The sequence below is a fragment of the Apus apus genome, chromosome 14 (genome assembly GCF_020740795.1).
Source record: "Apus apus isolate bApuApu2 chromosome 14, bApuApu2.pri.cur, whole genome shotgun sequence".
Lineage (NCBI taxonomy): Eukaryota > Metazoa > Chordata > Aves > Apodiformes > Apodidae > Apus > Apus apus.
The window spans coordinates 7031049-7051426 of NC_067295.1; the positions used below are offsets into that span (position 1 = coordinate 7031049).

General features: G+C 35.8%; 1 protein-coding gene across 3 annotated transcripts in view; it reads right to left on the minus strand.

Annotated features, from left to right (window-relative positions):
• The window catches only part of TRRAP (transformation/transcription domain associated protein), a 90109-nt gene that overhangs the window by 6179 nt on the left and 63552 nt on the right, over positions 1 to 20378 (minus strand). For all 3 annotated transcript variants that reach the window (XM_051632070.1, XM_051632068.1, XM_051632069.1), the window contains exons 60-68: positions 19650 to 19750; positions 16722 to 16923; positions 15464 to 15628; positions 12918 to 13008; positions 11070 to 11269; positions 10074 to 10335; positions 3257 to 3482; positions 2506 to 2723; positions 91 to 275 (exon numbers count right to left, since the gene is read on the minus strand). In XM_051632070.1, coding sequence (XP_051488030.1) covers positions 91 to 275; positions 2506 to 2723; positions 3257 to 3482; positions 10074 to 10335; positions 11070 to 11269; positions 12918 to 13008; positions 15464 to 15628; positions 16722 to 16923; positions 19650 to 19750 — 1650 coding nt within the window. The remainder of the gene's footprint in view (positions 1 to 90; positions 276 to 2505; positions 2724 to 3256; positions 3483 to 10073; positions 10336 to 11069; positions 11270 to 12917; positions 13009 to 15463; positions 15629 to 16721; positions 16924 to 19649; positions 19751 to 20378) is intronic.

A 20378-nucleotide genomic window follows, 5' to 3' on the forward strand; every position in this document is an offset into this window, starting at 1 on the left:
GGTTACAGGAAAGGGGAAGGTGTGTGCGCAGCTGGACACAGTAGTCCTCAATAAAAACCCTTGATTAGAAGTCATTATATATTCCAGTACCTGATGGCTGGCTTGAGTTCCCCGTGCTTGGACTGTTGCCAGCCTGTCATAGTAACGAGAAATGGGGTTGTCGTGCTCGATGCCCTTCTTGGCACAGCGCTGCTTGTAGATCTCCACCAGGGACAGGGAAGAGGGGTTGTCTTCAACCAAACGCATCTGTGGAGAAACTGCTACAACGCGGGGGACTAGGAGCAATTTGAGAAGGGTGAGAGAAGATGGTGGTGGGGAGGGGTGGGGACAGAGAGAAAAAAAACGGATAATCCATAACTGAAATATGAGGAGAAAAATTAGCATGCAAATATCAGCCCTCAAAACACGACTAAGATACTCAACTGAAGTGTATCAAGATAAATATTTTATTACTAAACCCATAACTGATTCCCAGGGTCAGTTAAAAAAAGTTTGATAGATTATTTTTTTTTTACCTTAACATAAGAAACATAAACTATATTAGCAAAAAAAACCTTGATACTCCTTTTTCTTCCTATTTTTCTTTACCTGCAGAAAAGAGGATAATACTCTGTTCAGATGCAAAGGGGTTCATAATATCTGATTTCATGACACTGGCATTAGGTAAATAAAAATTCTGAAGGAAAAAACTCAATAGGTTATTTTAAATAAGTCAGAAAAACTGAAGGGAAAAAAAAAATTGAAGATAGTTGAAGAACAGATGTTTAAATGACATAGCTCTTCCATAGCTAACTTTTCCAGTGACAATGTTTGTACTGTTTGAGAGCAACCTCCAGTTACCAGTAAAATGGTTCTCTAATAATTTCCCCTCAGAATCTGTAATAATTCAACTCAGAAATTTAAGGAAAAGTTGTTTAAATGCATTTAAATTGATGCAATGTCTTCAATCTTGAAAATCCATTCTGCAGAAGGGTTGTTAATGAGCTGTTTCTTCTGGTCTGCTTCCATTAACCTTTGGAAGCAGAGAAATTAATGTTCTCTAGGTTCTTTCAAATGGTATCAAACCACAAGGTACAGAATCAATTCAAAAAATACTATAGTTTTAAAACAGCTCTTTGAAGGAAAATGTTACTTTACTAATCATGCTATATAGAGAACACACTTCTGTACCAGTGGCATTGTTTATCATAGACTTCAAGGCTTTATCTACTGCATTTTTGTTATTTTGGCCTCAGTGTGATGCAAAATTGCCTTCACATATGTAGAGATACCATATTAACCTTTTGTTATAACAAATTCTTTAGCTTGTACAGTTTGGACTTTTTAAAGTTAAAACTCAAAAATGCATTTCTAGCTCTATAGGTGTAACCTGCATCATCTGGCTACATACACTGATGACAGCAACTTCATGTCAATGGACACTGCTAGCCCGAAAAGGAGGACTGGTAAAACCACACTTTTTAAAAAACAGATCTCAGAACTTTTTAAAAGGACAACAGCAAAGTAGCAGCTTTGTCTTAATGTCTTTGATTCAAGTTTCCCTTATCCATAACATATTGCCTGCTTACCCACCAAGTATTATTAATGCTGGCTAATGCAACATACAGAACTCATTTATAAGGAAGCTATTAATTGAGCTTCTGAAATGAAAAGTATTTATACATTAAAAAAAGAAACTAAGACTGTGTGTTCAGCCTTCGTTCACTGTTTCTGTTTTGAAATGCCGAAATATGTGACCTTTTTTTACGTATCTGGCAATTTATTTATACACAGAAATCATATTGAAATCCTCCTTAACTCTCCTCATTAATTCTGTAGAGTTTAAGCATTGCCAGGTGGTGCTGTTGGCAAACTGCACTCTCCAAACCAAGTAACCTTTTACAGGATCACAGAAGTTTGCTCAGCACAAGTCCTGTATCCAGTCCCTAGTTATGAATCGATTTTATTTGGCAACAACTAACCAGTCAGTATATATTCTTGAAAGTAAACATCACCTTGGATATATAAAGTTACTTCAAAAATTGTAAAGACACATTCCCATGTCATAGAATTCATAGACCACGCATATAAAATTCAAAGCTCTACCAAAAAAATTACTTCTTCTTCTGTATTATGTGGAAGAGGTAAAAGAAATTCAATATTCATCTACTGCAGCTTGGGGAGAAAAAGTTTTGTTCTGTCCTTCTCCAAATGTTTCTAAATCCTTGTCCTGAACTACATGTATCTTTTTTATAGAAAGAGATCCAACGGGCATGCCTCTGCCTTATAGATGTTACAACTTAATAATACATGTAAGCTCTTCTAAAAACACCGTAGATCAAATACACTCAACTTTACTTCTTCAGAGAGGTACTACAATGCCACAAAAGACTAATCATCTAGACAGATGAGAATTTACCTTCTGAATATTCAAAAACCTTACCAGTGATTAGCAGTTGTCAAAAACTTCAGCAATTATCATCTTTGAGTATAACACATACATAGAATAAAATCTCTTTGCAGTACCTGTAAAGAACAAATGTCTTTTTGTGGTTTCCTTCCTCTTCTCTAAGCAGGGGTTCAGAAGGCGAAGGAGCTGCAACACCCGCTCTTCCCGCCGAGACTCTGTCAGGCAAGCATCGTTCATGACCAGATATGGGTAAATCTTTCCATTATGGCCTCGGATATAGAGTCTTCTGGCTGCAGTGTTGTGTTTCTGAACTATCTCCACTCTGGGCATAAACCTATCAGGAAGAAAGGGATATTAAAGCACCTGAGCTAATCTCCTCTGAGATTAAATCACAATGGAAACAATGAAAAAAAACCCATAGAAGAATTAAGGCAGTGCAGCTTTATTATAAGGTCTATTATCCAGCCAGCCCATAGTTGTTTTTTTTAGTCAAAAAGCTCTTCTGTTTGATTTTGTTTCTTAAGAAAACACAGTTCTTGAGCAAAATTAATCATTAGACTATTTTCGAAGAACAGTACCTCTACTGACTACAGCAGAACAACCAATCTCAATTTATGTCAACATAAAAAAAAATGAAATACACCCTTCATCTAATGGCACAGTTGCCTGGTGGGCAATGTCAAAATACCAAAGGAGGATACAATATTAAAAAATAAAGGTGTTCTACCAAAGTATGACTCTATATATATAATTCAAATATATGAAGTGTACAGAATATCTCCTTTTGCAGGGTGGATGGATGGAAGAGGTTTTAATTTTCTTCTCTGTTTTCAGAATTTCAACTACAGAAGAGTATTTTTAGATTACCTTGCTATCTTGATGTAGTAATGTGTTGGCTTTGGCATAAGGAATTCTCCAGGTATCTCCACTTCTGCAGTTTGAGCTGAAAAATTACTTAGAAAGCGACACTTTTCCTCTATAAGGAAAAACTTTGGAAGCTGTTTTGTTTTTGCCTCCAGAATTTTGATCCATTTCTTCAGTTTAGAGATAAGGTTGTGAAGTTTCATTGACCCTGGGACACTGAAGTCAAAGTCTAAAAAAAAAAAAAAAAGATAAAAAAAAGATACATCCTGAGGATTTCAAATTCTATATAGGGTATTTAACTATCAAGTGTCCTAAGTTGGCATTTTCAAAGAGCTTTTTTCAGCCACATGCCCTCAAGCAACATCCCACACACAGCACACACCTGTTATGTAGAAATGCATCACACTTGTCTCAAATAATACAGCAAAAGGGAAAGGTACAACAATCAGCAACTCCCACAAAAAAAAGAAAGCTCACTACCAAGCAAGTCTAGCCAAGAAACCTGGCTACTTATGAACCTAAAACACACAGGAAAACCAGTGGGTTCAGACAAACACAGAAGAGACAGAAGAATCAGAACATAATTGATACATGATCATACGACAGCAAAAACTCTACAACAGGAGATACTGGAGAAGAAAAAATCATACAATTCAATAGTGCAAACTGTACACACACTGAGAGCTGTACTGCCTTTAAAAGACAGGCTCTGTTCAGTATTTAATGTCTATAGCAAACCTTTCAGAAAAGTCCCAAAATTTTATATAACTTAAACCTGTCAGAATCTGCTACCTTTTTTCTGTACACAGCTCTGAATTATCTATTTCTTGTAAATAACGAACTGTTTTACACACATGCAAACACTAGGAAAACACACTCTGAACAGTTTAAACTCTATTACTGTATTGAACTGTCTACATACTGCAACCAGCCAGACTGCTTACAAAGGAGGCAGTAATAAACCCATCTATTAGGTTGGGTCAGATCATTTAGTGAAAGAGGAAAAGCAAGCTTATTTTACAGTGCAGCACTATAATTTTCTGCTTGTTTCATTAAAAGTGATGTATTTATTTAAAATCAGTGGAAACTTTATACTTTTAAAAGGAATGAAGGAGCCTCAACCGGGTGTACAAAGTTAATCTGTGAGCAACTGCAGGACAAACAGTAAAACTGCTATTACTACTCTCTCCTACTCTGAGCTGCGAGAAAATTGCCTTGATTCTTTCCTGGCTTAGGTAACACGTGCATGTCACCACAGGAAGAACAGACATGACAGTCTAAGCAAAAATGACAATATTATGCAAACAGGCTGCTCTTTTCTCTGCAACATCACAGTAGCGCAGTATGGAACTCTCTCCTCTAGCTCATGTGCAAGTCAAGTAATAACATTTTCAAGGCCAATACATTGTCTTCAATACACTATGCAAACAATTCTGTACCAGAAATCACTAAAATATTGACCATTTTCTGGGCCAATACCAGTGCCAACTTCTCAACACTGCTTTCATTACAGTTTCAGAACAAAACAAACAGTGTTTGAATTTCCCCAAAGACAGAAAATTAATAAACCATAAACACAAATGAAATGATGGTTCAGCATTTCAATGCCACAACAATCAGAGATTAAACAGAATTGGGTAAGAAAATAAACTGTTCTCTCTGTAAACCTCCTTAGTAATGGCATCTCAAATTTTACAAGTTAGCTAACAGACTTGAATTTTTTAAAAAGTATTTCTATACCACAGTCTAAAAGATGCTATTTTAAGTTCAACATGTTACAAGGGAAAAAGCAACAGCAAGAAAGAAATTGAGAATGTTGATTCTGTATTTCTGAGATTTACAGCTACAGCAGAACAAACAATCTTCATTATGGTTCAACAGAAAATTAACAGTCCCAAAAATGAGTGTGAATCTTATTGCAGATTCTGTTTCAGTATCTTACACACACACACATATATATATTGAATAAAATAAAAACAACATCGAAAACAAAACAATAATGAGTGCTGGTCAGAGGAGAAATTAATTTGACCACGTAAATAAGCTACAAGGATCTATTTGTAAGTATGCTGATAGTGAATTAAGTGCTTGCATCCAGCAATTAATGCATATAAATATTCTCCAAGTTCTCTCCTTTACATATACAGGATACTATTATGAAATAAAATCATGCAACCTAGAATTCCATTAATTTTGCTGCTCTGTTACCTAAACAAGACATGAGAGAACACATAACCCAACATATTTCATTGTACATCCACTATATACAGATATGCTAAAAGTGTTCAAGGTCTTAAGACTATTAGCCCAAAACAGAGCAAAAAATCAGCACACACAAAATCCTTTCCACTTCTTTAAGAAAAAAGTCTATAATAAAAAATACAGTTTCATATTTCTGGATGTCAGAAATGAGTATAACTGTAATACTTCCTAATTTTTTTTCTGCCTGGTACGGGCAGTGCATCTATTGCAATAACACTGTAAAACACTCTTATTGTAATTCCAAGCCTACCCTCTAGTGAGCAGTGGGAGTAAATAATTTCATGAAAGTGACAAAATTATTGAAATATTTATCTCCCAATTCTCTGTAGTGCAGGAAAGTATATCCAAATTGCAACTAGTTTTTTGTGCTAGTGAATCACCAAACTAGTAAAAATAAGCATCAATATATATTCCTTACATAAAAAAAAGAAAAAAAAAGTCATTCAGTTCACCACAACAATAGCTTGTTTGTTGAAGTGACTATTTTAAGATTTTTGTTGTTTTGTTTCCCAGTGGCAGATGGGGAAAAGAGAGTTCAATTAGTCTTTTTGCTCGTGTCACAAAGAGCCCATCTGAGAAGAAAAATCACCTCAGCAGTAAGAAAGGGAGATACAAAACCAGACATTATTTGTGCACAAAGTCTCTCTTGGCAGACATCCTAACCTAGATAAACAGCATCCCTGTTTCAAACCAATCCTCTTTTCCCCATACTCACTACTGGGGAATATCCCTAGCTAACAAATGGAGGTTTAAAATACCTTATTGTTTATACCACCCTTTCCTAAAAATAATAGGAAGTTTACCTCCTCATCTTTAATGGAGATATTCACAGATCATGACACTTTACAGACCACATTTAAACTGAGGAAGCTCATTCTCTATTCTTAATTCTGCTAAAGATTTTACAGTGATACATGTATTTCAGATAAGTTCATTCAAAGTCTTGAATGCCTCAAGATTTCCTATCTGAATCCATCCGACCCAGCATCATTGACAAGTTTTTGCCACTTTGAATGAAAGGATAAACAGGGGGCACAATCCTCCTGCCAGCGAGACAGAACTAAAAAATCCTGATGGTTCTGAACCCAACTAGATAAAGCTGAATATGAGGGCTGTACCATCACTTCTCATGAAGAAACACAAAAAAAGAACACACTTTACTTAGCAAAATAAGTGCCAAACCCTCTGTCCCCTCAAAACCCTTGACTTACAGAACATGAGCATACCATTAAAAACCAAATGAAACACTTCCAAACAAGGACTTACCAACTAAAACAATCCACTTCTGCTACACTGGCAGAAAACAGTTCTGATCTGTTAATGCTTTTAGCACAAGCAATAGCTCATTTGCAAGATTCTAAAAATTATTCTGACCACAGACAAAGCCTCTTAAGAAAGTTCATGACCCAAAGATCTTCAACTAAATAGACAGGACATTCATCATGTAAAATGCCACTTAGAACTGAAATGTAAGCATAGCTTTGTGCAGAGCCAAATTCTTTACACCTGTGACATTGAAGAAGATCTGAGCATTCTCCAACAGAAAGTCGGAGCTGTCTTGATTCTGAAGTTATTATTCAGACATTTGCATACTCTGTACTTTCCGAAAGGTTCTCTTTACTCTCACAAGAACTCTTGGAGAGCACCAACAAACATGAAACGTCTGTGACAGTTACACACAAATATGAAGCAGAACTTCTGGTTTATCAGTCAGCACCAGAAACCCAAGACTGCAAAGACTAAACCAAGGTAAAATATCTCTTCACCAGGATTCTCTGAATAACATCCTGTTATCTACAAATCAGAAGGAAAGTAAATAAATTGCTGCCAAAGTGATGCTATGCTCACTCATAAAAAAAAAAATAAAATAATCCTTTAAAAAGCTGAAAATTATTACCAGAGCTCTTACCCTGTCCTCTCCCCACACTTCAGATACACAGTAGGACTTCAAGAAGCTTCCTTCTGATTACAGTTTCCATTTGCAGTAAATAATTCATTGTGCTGGGTGACAAAACTCCCAAGAAAATTATCTTGCCCTTTAAGGGTATATTTTGGAATTTGCTATTCATAGCTTGAGTGGAGAGATGGTTGCAAAAAGAAAACTATCCAAACTCTAAACTATCATCTGCCCACAAAAGAACAATTGAGGCAGTTTTTCTCTTCCTTTCAGTGCTGAGACAGCTCTCAAAGGGAGCACTTCTCAGCATTTGCCTGTTGTTTGATTTCAGAGGTTTAGGAGAAGGAGAGAAGGAACAAAGAAAAGATGGTCAAAGAACTATGCATTTCAAGTTCCAGGGGAAAATAAAAAAAAAGGTAAATTTAGGCTTTAAAATATATTATGTTAGGATGGAAAAAGTTGACCTATCAAAGCTCCAACGATTGCTGCAGACAAACTATTTGGAACACAAGAAACGGTGTGAGAGTCCTCCAATAGCTCCAAACAGGAATCAAGATGCCACTCAGATGTTGACAGAAATGATTATGCAACCAAACATAGTTTAAAGTGTCTATAAAAAATAGCTGCCAACATTAATCTGGAAATAACTGGAGAGTTTACTCCAAGACAGCTCCTCAGCTTGGATACTTTTGAAATGGAGAGCAACCACTGTAATTATCTGTCCATCATCTAAATGCAACTGGTACCAAGAATTAGAAAAACAAACATGATCCTTCTAGTGTGACAAAAGGACACAGCAGGAATGATTTACAAATGGTTTCTCATAAAGTTAAAACAGCCTTTGCTATCTTTAGTACTGTAATTACAATCCTCTTCATTTATTTATGTACATTTTGCTGTTACTACAAAATTAATAAAAAACCTCTTCATTTTCTGCATAATGAATTAAACTACAAAAAATCATAACTATATTGATCAGCTTAATTACCTGTTTTTTCCCCACACTTTTACTGAACCTGCTGTCAGCAAGCACCCCCAGGTCCCTTTCTGCAGAGCTGCTCTCCAGCCACTCCAATCCCAATCCACTTGTGCCCCATGTTACTCCATCCAAGGTACAGAACCTGGCATTTTGGTTTGTTAAATTTCATCCCATTAATAATTTCCTAATTATCTTTTTTTTCCTCTATATGCTTCTATTAAAGACATACAAAATGTTTCTATTTCCACTTTCCCTCACTAGTACACTTCATCCATTAAAAATTTGATTATATGGTTCAGGACTTTCATTATCTGCTGTCATGCAACTGTTGTGCCTCAAAAAGGACATCATGCAATATCTGGCGTGCACAAGATATGTAGGTCACATCTACAACTGAGTTATTTTCAACAAGATTCCCATCAGTTCACTTATTTTCACAACATTATCGGTAAAATGCTTGAAAAAACACCACAAGTCTACTTGTCTAACTCTGAAAATGCTCAGCAGCTGTGTTGACCTCAAGCAATTTTAAGTTAAGGCAACTTTATGCAACTTTGAAGTCTAAAAAGAATAATTTTGCAATGCAAGTCACTTTTGCAGAGGAACTAGATTGATGTGGAAAGGGAATGTTTTTTTAAAAAAATGAGCTAAGATGATGGAGCTTTAACTCATGCCAGAATCATGTGAGTCCCAGTGAAGGCAGATTCAGAAAAAGAGGAACACCCAGGTCTTCAAAAAAATTCTCTTTCCAGTTTTGAACAACTAATAAGTTTGAATTCTTCTGTTAAAAAACCCCAAAACAAAAACCTATATTTAACCTTTTCATCTAACCCTACCATTATCTTTAAGGAAAAGCTGACTTAGTTTATGTAAGAATTTATGCAGAACTTGAAATCCTGGCAATCCTCACCACTGATGCCAATCAATGTCACCTTCTGTCATACACAGCTGCATAGCCTTAACACTCTTCACCACATACCAAAACCATGCACGTTCTACTGTGCACAAGCTTTTCTTAGAATTTTAAATCAACATCAAATAATCAAACATGTTACTCCACTGATAAAGAGAAAACAAATCAAGCAAAAAAGTTACTTCCTTTAAGTATCTTTTAAATTAGATCTGATTAAAGTTATAGATTAATTTTACCTAACAATGATGTAAATAGGATTTTTATAACCATATTTATCCAAAACACTGAAGTAATCTTACTCATCAGAGTTAGCCTGCTTAGAAAAACTGCACAAAACATTGTCAGTTTGGAGTTCTGGGTGAATGTTTCATTAAACTCTGACATCACCACAAAATAAAGATGGATTTATTCCTCATTTACAACAGGCAGTTCAATGCAAATTGCAAAAAATATTAAAGTAAATTAATCTATCTTTAAACACATCTGTTGTTTGATGATAGTTTTAGTCAATAAAAATAAAACAATAAACTCATTCTCTATGTTGAGGTCTGTTTTTCACTTGAATTATCTTTATTACTGCACAGAAGACTGAAACAAACTATTTCAGGTATGGCAAGTGACAGAAAGGTGTTGTTTCCTATCGTCTCTCTCAGGAAAAATATTGGAAGAAGAATAGAAAAGCAGAATGCATTCACAGTCAAATTTTAGAGAGGTAATTTCTCTGGAGATTAAAAGCAATATTAAAGTAAATAAATCAATCAATATTTACCTGTTGTAAATTGCCCTTTCAACTTCTGGAAAACAGGATCTTGAGCTGTTGCCTGTGCTCTCCTAGCTAGTGACTCTGAGGCTGCACTAGAAAACATGGTGGACACATGAGAGACATTCTCAAGACCTACTCCAAAAGTGCTGACTAATTTCTTGACGAAATTTAGTGTATGAGGAGTGATTTTGGCATCTGAAACAGCTCCACTTTTCTCAAAGGCAACTGAGTAGCACTTTGCCAAGCCCTGCTGCAGTTGTCTCAGAACCTGAGAATTAAAAACAAAAAGACAGAATAATCAGGAAGATTAGGCCTTCTGATTTGACACCAAGTATTTATTCCCACAGTGCACTTTATGCAGGAAAGTTATCCTCTCAGAAACATTTATTTTAAACTGTATTTTTAAATTGCATCAGAGGGTCAAACCGAATGACAGAACTAATTCTTAACACTGCAACTGAACAAACTGAGCAGTGGAAATGCTGCACCACCAGGCCCACCTTGGTCTTGAAAGCAGACCAAGCAGAATACGGCAGCTAAATATTACATTTCATATTTGTGATACATTAGAAAGTCATGTCATATGAAGAATCTTCCTTCAAACGAACACTGTGCTAGGCAGAGAGCACAGAAAAGCCTGACATTTTGAAAGAAAAATAATACAAGTGGCATGTCCATCTGCTCTCTACTATAATTCAAACTCCAGGCAACAATCACCACCCACCAAGATCAAGAAGGAAATTGGTATCCCTGGAAGTTAGTGTGAGAATATAAATTTTCAGTTAGTACAAGCAACAGCTTAAATCCTAGAGGCATTAAACAAATTAATACTTTTGGGAAACCTCTGTATTGCTTCCAAAAATAATCAAGCTCCTTAAATCCCCAATCAGAACAACCAGGTTTACAAAGACATCAGTTCAGACATATCGTTCTAGATAAATATTTTGCAGTCCCGTTTCCATACATGATACATACATATGAAAGTGTATTAAAGCCAAATACCTCTTCATGCCAGTTCTCTCTGAACCAGACCATCTGATCTACAATGCCTTCCAGAGAAGACAAAAGTGTTGGATGCAATTCTCGCTGCATGTGCATGATCCTGCTGCATCGCCACATCGGAGCAGTGGCTCTGATTGGCCCTGGATCTGAGGCAGAGTGGGACTGATTTCCAATTGAACTTGGTTGTTGTTGCCCAGAATCTGGAAAGTGCAAAAATTTTAAAAAAGAAAAAAATAGGTTAAAAATTACTTTTTATGAAACAATACAAGCCTGCATGAAATACAAAAACTGATCCAAGAATCTGGTTTAAATTTGCAGTAAATATTAATCCTATATTACCTACTGAATTTGAGAAAACTTGAGAACATTTTTTCTTTAGAAAGAAAATTTGGGCGTTTTGGAAGGGAAATTTGGGTTTTTTAGAAAATAAATTTGGGCTTTTTAGAAAGGAAACTGCTCCAAATGCTGTTCATTGGTACAGACTGCCCAAATTCAGGGCAATATAAGCACTTTTCAAAAATACTCCGGAAGTGTAGCCTTAGTTTTAAACCACCAAACCATGTTCTTGACGTAACTGACGTTGTTTCATTTATGATCAAATTATTTAAATTATAGGGGTGGTTCCTCCCCCGTGTTTTGAGGAGATCTTTCACACCTTAATGAAGAACAAACATGCTGGTGCCAACATCACAGAAATTCTCACAGGTTGTATCTTTTACTGCAACCAATCTCTCAAATTAAAACTACCTCAGACAGTGATTAAGCAGAATTTTGCTTTATCAGATAACCCTCCCTCTACTTCACTGAGCCCACCAACAGAGCAGGAGCCTGTGGCAAACCTAAAGGAAAATATTCTAGTAGTTACTACTAAATGTGTATGCGATAATATCAAGAATTTGGCACAGAAACCTCTGGATATTAATGTATTAATGTGTTATGGTATGTGGCGTCTCCTCCTAAAGAGCATCCAAAGAAAAATTAGTGTCATTCAAAATTTTATGCAGAAATTTAATGAAGTGATTTCCAGTGAAAAGGGCAATTAAATAAACAATGCACTTTGTTACAACCAATACAGAACAGAAGGAAGAGTTCTTCAAGTAGCTCTCCTGGGATTCTGAGGCAATTATATGGGACAAGAGAAAAGCTAAATTCTGTGGAATCATTTGACAAAACAATAGGATTTGTTCTTGGAAAAAAAGAAAAAGGTGATGTGCAAGTTGCCTAAGGTTCTCCCCACCTTCCAGACATTTCTTCAGAGCCACAATTTTTTATTTTTTTTTTGTGTAAACTTAGTTGCTCATTTTACTTGAAAATTCACCATAAGACTTTTCAGTGGAGACGTTAAAGTACAGGTTATTCAAAGAGAGCAGTTTAACTCACTTAAGTTACATGAAATCAACTTTTGTCAGATTATTTGTTAAACTTTGACTCATTTGAAAACAAACTGAATGTTGCATGGTTTATGCTTCCAACCAAAATTAGACTAGTACTTCTTAGAAACCTATCATGCTCTTCTGTACTTGTAATCCAAGAACCTACCTCTCCACCAAGATAAAAATCCAATGAATTACATATGATTCTCAAGAATTAAGGTGACAAGAGAATGAAGAGAAAGTTCTTCTTGGTGAGTATTTTATTCAGGAAAATTCAAGACAGCTCAAGCCATCTGTAGGTTTCACTTCACAGAAACAAATAAATGCAAGTAAAGCTTGTAAAGAATTTTGTTCCTTAGTCTTTTCCTAAGTTTATGTGCTTTCTAGAGACTATTTTCCCAGTAAAATCAGGTGAACCCAAAAATAATAACTAAGTTACAAAGAGCCCAAACAATTTGATCATTATCAATCTCACCGCTTTTGTAGCGCTCACGCTGCTCTATCTTCAAGGTCAAATACAGGGTCCTGATAGGGAAGTAGACAGCCTGGGGATAGACTCTGCCCACCTATTTGGAGATACACACACTTATTTCTCATTAAGGAAAACTGACTACAGATCAGATCAACACAGACATATTCTCTTTGTAAATGAGCGCAATTCAGTAATCATCAGCTCCTTGTTTTAAATAACAGCTTATGGAAAACTAGGAAATTAAAGCTTCTTTCAGTAACAGAAACCCAAAGAGGATGAAATGGGAACTCCCAACACACACTGTTAAGACATTGCCTAATTAGGGCTTCTAGATCATATTGCCTAATAAACCTGAAAACACCATAATGCCAGAGCACCAGCTGGGCCAGCTCAAAGATCTTACTCATGTACATAATGGAAGAAAAACAGCCATAATGACAGCAGTTAGTTTTTAAATTAAGCCACAATTCCCAGCAAGCCCCATGATCCTTGATAAGAAAGCACATTAGAGAGCAACTTTACTCCATCTAATTCTGGTACTTAATATAAAAGGATATACCAATTTCACCCAAAACTAAAAGAGATGTTGTATGACTTCCATTAAAAAACAAAGCAAACCCAACAAAATTAGATATTAAAATTAAGCATCCCCTTTAAAATCTGTACATTTCAGTACCTATTAAAAGAAAGAAATGATGTGCCTAAGTACTATCCATGACAGTGCACATCTTAAGACATGACCGGAGGCTTCTCCAGCCAGTTTTACTAAATGATGGATTCTTCCTCCACCCAAATGGGTATGGTAAGTGGTAGAAATTTTGCAATGGCATTTAACTGTTCAGTAATATATTTATGGCAGGTTACTAATGACTTAGACATGCTTCATGTTTTAATTAACAAGTAAATTATTTGAAGAGAACTGTAAAGTTTAGGTTCTAGTACTTCTGCAAACTTAGAGTTTTAAGTTAGTAACAGAGAAAAATTGGTATTTTTTTTTGCTTTTATATTCCTTCCAAGGACTGAAAGTTTAAAGGAAAGATAAACTAAAATATCTGTGATTTTTATAAGCCTAAGCTCCAGCTACAGTATGACTTCCAGGTAGTGCCTACAACTTATTGAATTAAGTTTTTTCTGCCTGCTCTCAGAAGACAGCTGAGCACACTGATGTTGCAAGACAATACCAAGCCATACAAATCAGAAATTTTGCCTTAGCTACCTTGCTTTCCTAAGCTGTTTCAATGCACGGTCTCTTCAAAGCTTCACTTTAATTTTATGGAGAGGGAGGAAGGAAACATACATATATATATATATATATATACGCACACACATACTTATCTAGATTTAAGTATCAATGAACATGCAAACACATATGGACATATTCTCTCTCTACAAAAATATCTGTGCTCTTCCAAAGCTCTGAGAATCAATAAGGGAGAGTATAAAGGAGCTACGTATCACAGAATCATAGAATATACTGAGTTGGAAGAAACCCACAAGGATCATCAAGTCCAGATCTCAAAAATCAGGAGTAGAGGGAAGGAAAGAATACTGTGAGGAATTCAGCACAGCAGTTGTCCTTTGCCAGTTTGCAGGAAATGGAGCACTGCAGAGAGACGTGGGCTGGGGTACTGGCTATTGGGAGAGCTTAATATGTTCACCTGTATGTCAACAGGACCTCACAATTGTTTGACATTAAAATGCTTCCAGATCACGCACATGCCAAAACAGAGCTGGAGTTAGACTACAAACAGTTAAGATCTCTTAAACATGATGTTTGAGCCCTGTTTGCATTAAGCAGTAACAAACCAGTATCTAAAAACCACATTAACAGAAATATGACACTTACTCTCCCTTAGTCTCCAGAGGTGCTCAAAGAACTCTATACTGATTAAAGGTATATGTTCTGTACTTAGATACTCTTCAGAGCAGACAGCAATAGGCAGTAAAATCTTAAAATCCCAAAGCAAGATTAATCAAAACTTATGTCTGTCAGTTCAGAGGTAAAAATCCAAGAAGTCAGTTTCTTCATCTAACTCCCTACACTTCATCCTTATTTGTCTAATCATTTGTCTTGCTAAACTTCAATGAAAATTTACAAAGCCCTGGTGAAGATTTCTGACTGACAGAGCCTTGTTTTTTGAAATCAAGTCTAATAAAAAACAAAGCAGTAATGCAATAGTTTGCCTTTTAGTCACTAAAGCTAACAATTCTTTATCTCTACTTCTATGTTACAAGGATTTAACTATGTATTTCTAAATGTGTTCTATAATGTTCACAAAAATAGAATAAACAGCATTGCAGAGGGAAAGCTATAAGGCCTCGTGCACATATGGCATACAATTTCACTGGATTTAATCTCATTAAGTAATACTCACGTCAAAAATTAAAATATTCTACTTACAGAAATTAGCATTTTGAACTCATCAGCAGTTGCAAGTAAGAGCCATTTTAAAGCTCATAATTTTCTTAATTTGCTTTGAAAAATATTTGCGTCCTGTCTTAAAAACAAAGATTACAGACAATAAAGAATTAGTAATTATCTTCTGTACCTGACTAATGAGATTCAGAAGGAGTTTGCCCTCTGAGCCAACCAGGCATGTCAGCAGCTGGGGAATCCAGGCCAGCCACTGAATGGGTGGGACACCGATGCAGTACTTGTCCACGGCATCTGCTAACGTGTTCTTATCATCATCGAAACTCAGCAGCCAAAGCACCTGAATTTGAAGAGTACATCTCAGGGCTTAAATTCAAAGCATGTCATTCACATGATGCAGAAAAGAAACAGTTATTTTATTAATATGGTAGTGGAGTCTTCAAAGTGTCAAAGCATCCTCAGACACAGGAACGTAGATTCCTTATCCCTGGCCAATGTCCTTTTCCCCCCCCCTACAAGTAATATTTAAAGGATGTTAAAAATATGGAATTATAATACCTGCTATGAAACAAGACATTAAAAAAGCCAATGAACCTGATTGCATTCCACAAATTCTTCAGGTTTTTGACTGGGGCAGTGGGTGAAAAATGAGGTATGTTTATAGAACCTAAAATACATTATTCAGATAAATTAACTTTGAAGAGAGAGCTTCAGTAATTCTTGGGGTGTTTTAAATTATTTTAACTGTCCACCCCTAATGATACTTTTTTCTGCAATTCAATTTAAATGCAAATATATTAAGTACTGACTAAAAATCACTAAGTTACGCAACCAGACAGGGAGAATAATAAACTTCAGTGTGCTATGGAGACCACTTTTAATCTAAATAAATATTATCTGTGTTTGTTCTGTGTTCAAAACAGATTGTCTTCCACAGTCTGCTATCATTTTCTATATTTTCTTCATGAGAGAGATTAAAGTAAATATCCCCAAACTGAGAGGTACATCACTGAAAGAACTTCAGCTGAAATTGTTGAGTTAGAGCAAAAAAATTAAGAGAAAAACTCTATATGGAATAAAATTTAATTCTGAGGTAAAAGCTAATGAGTTATCAAAAGTAACTACAAACATCAAATCGTTATTTTTCAGAGCAACAAAGGATGCTTTTCTGCAGATATTTCACCACATTATAAGTCGAAAAAGCTGAATTTAGAGGTCCCACACCTTAAAAAATACCCCCCAGCTATGCCAATGAAGCAGAAAATCCCATGAGTTACACACAATGACCCACCAGCAGACTTTCAGCCTATATTAAAGCTTTCCATCAGTAACTGATTATGCCTCCAATTGCAGAAATTTGGGCACTGAACGTAATGCCCCCCATTTCTGAAAGACGTGGAGCTCCAATTCTGTTTTAAACACCCAGGTCTTACCTTTGCTAAGTATTTCCTTGATTTGCTCTCATTCTGATGCCGACATGCGTGCAGGTAGCAAGTAATGGCAGACACACCCAGGTGAAGCTGACGTTCTTTCACAAAGATATTCTCCAGATAATCACCCCACATTGCCCATGCTTTCACCAGCACATCATGCATTTGCACAGCTGCAGAAAAAGCTTTGTTTGCTTCTTCAGACCTGTATTGTGACAAGTGAGAACATTAGTTTTACACTAACACAATGTTACGAAACTCTTTAGGAGTCAGATTTCTGATATTGTGCTTAGTTTTCTTAATACCCAATAATATCTTTCCATTAAGTCTGGTGTTTTGCATTCGCTTTCCTTAAAGTTCAGCACTTATGAAAGTAAATACTTCATAAGGGAAACAATGATGTAAGGGTCTAAGATCTCCAGATACTCGATGGAAAAAACTAAACAAAACTTCCAGTGCATTGCAACTGCCACTCAAGGAAGAGAGTATGATACCGGGAGAAAGAAGAACAAATGACAACAAAACAACAGCAGAAGCAAATGCAATAAAAAGTGATTCTCTGCTGAGGAAAGAGGGTGGAAAAAAAAAATAGTAAGAAAAAGCAATATTGGGAAGATGTGATATTAGGTATCTTTTGCAGGACTACATTTTACTTAACTCTTCTCTCACCAAAGTGATGAAAAAACATACAATCAACATTAACTGGAATAAGTAAGTTCCTCATCCCCACAGCTTTAAAGTTTATTTTTTCAACAGGAAAAGTGAAGGAATATGAAGGTTAATCACACAGTTCTTGGTAACCAAATGATTATTTGTTTGATACTTCTGAAGTCTTCTCTAGGTTTCCTCAAGTGTTCCTACCTCAAGATTTGGCATGATTCATCCCAATATACTTATGCCCTCAAACTTATGTCACTTTTCAGGCATAAAGGATGAGAAAACACACATAACATTACTGAAAGCAAGAAACTTTTAAAGCATAATAAGATCCTTTATTTCTAGAAACTTAAAATTCTCCCTTACAGAACACGCTTTGAAATAAACTGTACAAGATTACAAAATTAATTGACTAATTTTTCAAAATAAACAGTAGAGTATGTTTTATTTTAAAATATTTGCTTGGAGGATTATAGTGATAAACTAAAATGACTAACTATTGAGGCTAAACTATAAAAAGGAAACCAAATTTGTCTGTCAAAGTATGTATTAGTTTCTAGGTCACATGAATATGTTACTTGCTTTCAGAGGGTTTCTGCACCCTAGATGGAGGATTTGAAGTGAACTACCACAGCAGCATAGATGACTTTGTGTCACTACTTCCCCTTTATAAAAAGGGAACTTCTCAGTTCGGTTTGTTTCTTTTCTCCTTCTTACAATCCATCATTCTTGACACTGGAGATGACTTTTAAAAATGGTTTCTATCACCTTGCTAAGCAAATGGGCAGCACAGGGAGATACAAGAGCAGAGGTGACCTTTAACTTCCAGTTTAGTTGGCACATGGATAATTAGCAGTCACACATGCTCAGGTTCAACACTGCCATTGCTCCTGACTGCAACCTTCCTCAATTCCTGACCTCAGCTGTGGTGTTAAAAAAATGCCTGTATGTTTTTTGGTAAGATTAAGAAATTTTAAGTACATCAGAACCAGGTTTTAAACAGAAACCTTTACCCCTTCTACCCTGAAACAACAAATAGAGACAGTTTAGCTGCCCTTCACTGTATCTGCATGAATTTAAAAAAAAAAAATTAGATAAAAAAAAGGATGGGGAAAGGCAGACTTTCTTCTCTTTACACCCCAGCTGAAACTAAGCTCGTTTATGGCCATAAGAAAAATCCCACTGAATTTTCCATCAAAGTAATTACATTCTGCCTATTTCAGATTCTCTCTGATATTCACAGAAGATATTAATCATTTCCTGACTTAAATTGCTATGTGAGGTTGCAGAGTACAGCTTGCGACCTGATGGATTTCATTCTATAAGTGTCCACAATGTAGTAGTAATTAAATTATTCCACTCATGTAACATGGAGCAATACTGCCACTAAATACCATGCATACCGCAAGTTGTCAAAATCTTTGGCATCACCACACAAAATGAGACTGCAGAGATATTTGTTTATTGAATTAAAGAGAGATCTTCCTCAAAATACTAAGATGCCTGTCAGCATAAAGCAAAAATAATAAAAACTAGTTGTGTGAAAAAAAAGGTTTGTACCTAGGTGTTTAATTGCTGCAATGCAAGATGTCTCCAACACAACCACATTAATCTTTTCAATTAAATTATCTGAAATGAGGGTTGCATTTCCACATTGCATGACACACCAGATTTATCTAAGCACTCTGACCTTTGCCATCACACCTTTTCATATGCCTTGACTAGTTGCAGCTATTAATGGGACATAGACAATGAAAAATGAAACAGAAATAAGAGAAACAAAGAGGTAGGCTAATTTTGTTTAAGTAGCTGTAAGCTTATAGACCACATTTTTTTCTTACATTTTATATGTGATATTTACATTAAAAACATAATTAAATAAGCCAGTTACACTAAGACACCCACTAGACTTCAGTTTGTCTAATTAAGTGCTCACAGAAACAGGGGGGAAAAATTACCCTAAGCTGCAATGCTTTGGACAAACCTACTCACCCTGCCTCTTCACATCTCACCCGTTGAAATACAAAAGAACTGGTGCAATGTTTGCTTTAACTAGTTCTTTCCTGCAATACTTAGCAATATGACCAACCATTACATCTTCCAAAGGTTCCAAAGAAACTCTCATGCACAGTTTTACTTTCCTACACAGTTGTGACAAATTTTTGGCTGGTATAAACATATAGAACAACTTTGCTACTCAACTAATGTGTTGAAATCCTTCAGCTGCATTTTTCTCAGATGTGTGCTAGTGCCTCTTCCAGCCAACATACTTACTTGTTAATCTGTGCTAAGAACATTCCCTTCAATGCATAAAACTCAGCAGTCATCTCCTTGGTGAAGTACTTCAGATTGGTTGATTCAATAACTTCAAGACCCTGTAAAAGAAGCCTTAGTAAGAAAAGCTTTCTAAAATTGAAGGATCAATTAAAAAGAAAGTGTGATAAGAAAACAGCCAAAATATTCTCCTGAAATTTAAAGAGCACAGGTTTCTAGTATTTAATTTACATTTTTTAAAATCTGGATTGATATTATAAACAACATTCATCAGGTGATGGGTTAACATTTCTACTTTGTTTTTTAATTTTATTATTATTTATATTACGTTACATTCCATTATTATTATGTTTCAGTTTGCTGACCTTATAATCATGTCACTGGGCTTTGCTTATAATCACATTTTTTCCCTTCAACACACACAATTTCACTTCAGTATGTCTGTACCCATCACTCCTGACTCAGACTGAAAACTGACCTAGAGCATCAGCTAGCCGTGCAATGGTGGCGTTTCTTCCTGTCGCAAATAATATAATTTTCAAAGTACCTTTTTTATTCGGCTAATTTTTAACACATTCCCAGCATTTGCTTCAAAGAGGACAATAACTGGTTTTGACTATCAGCGTTACTTAAACCAACACTCTGTGCATGGTGTAACATTGCCAACAGAATTCCGACTCTGTTCCACATAGAGGCAGCTCATTTAAATCAATACATCTGATGGCCTTT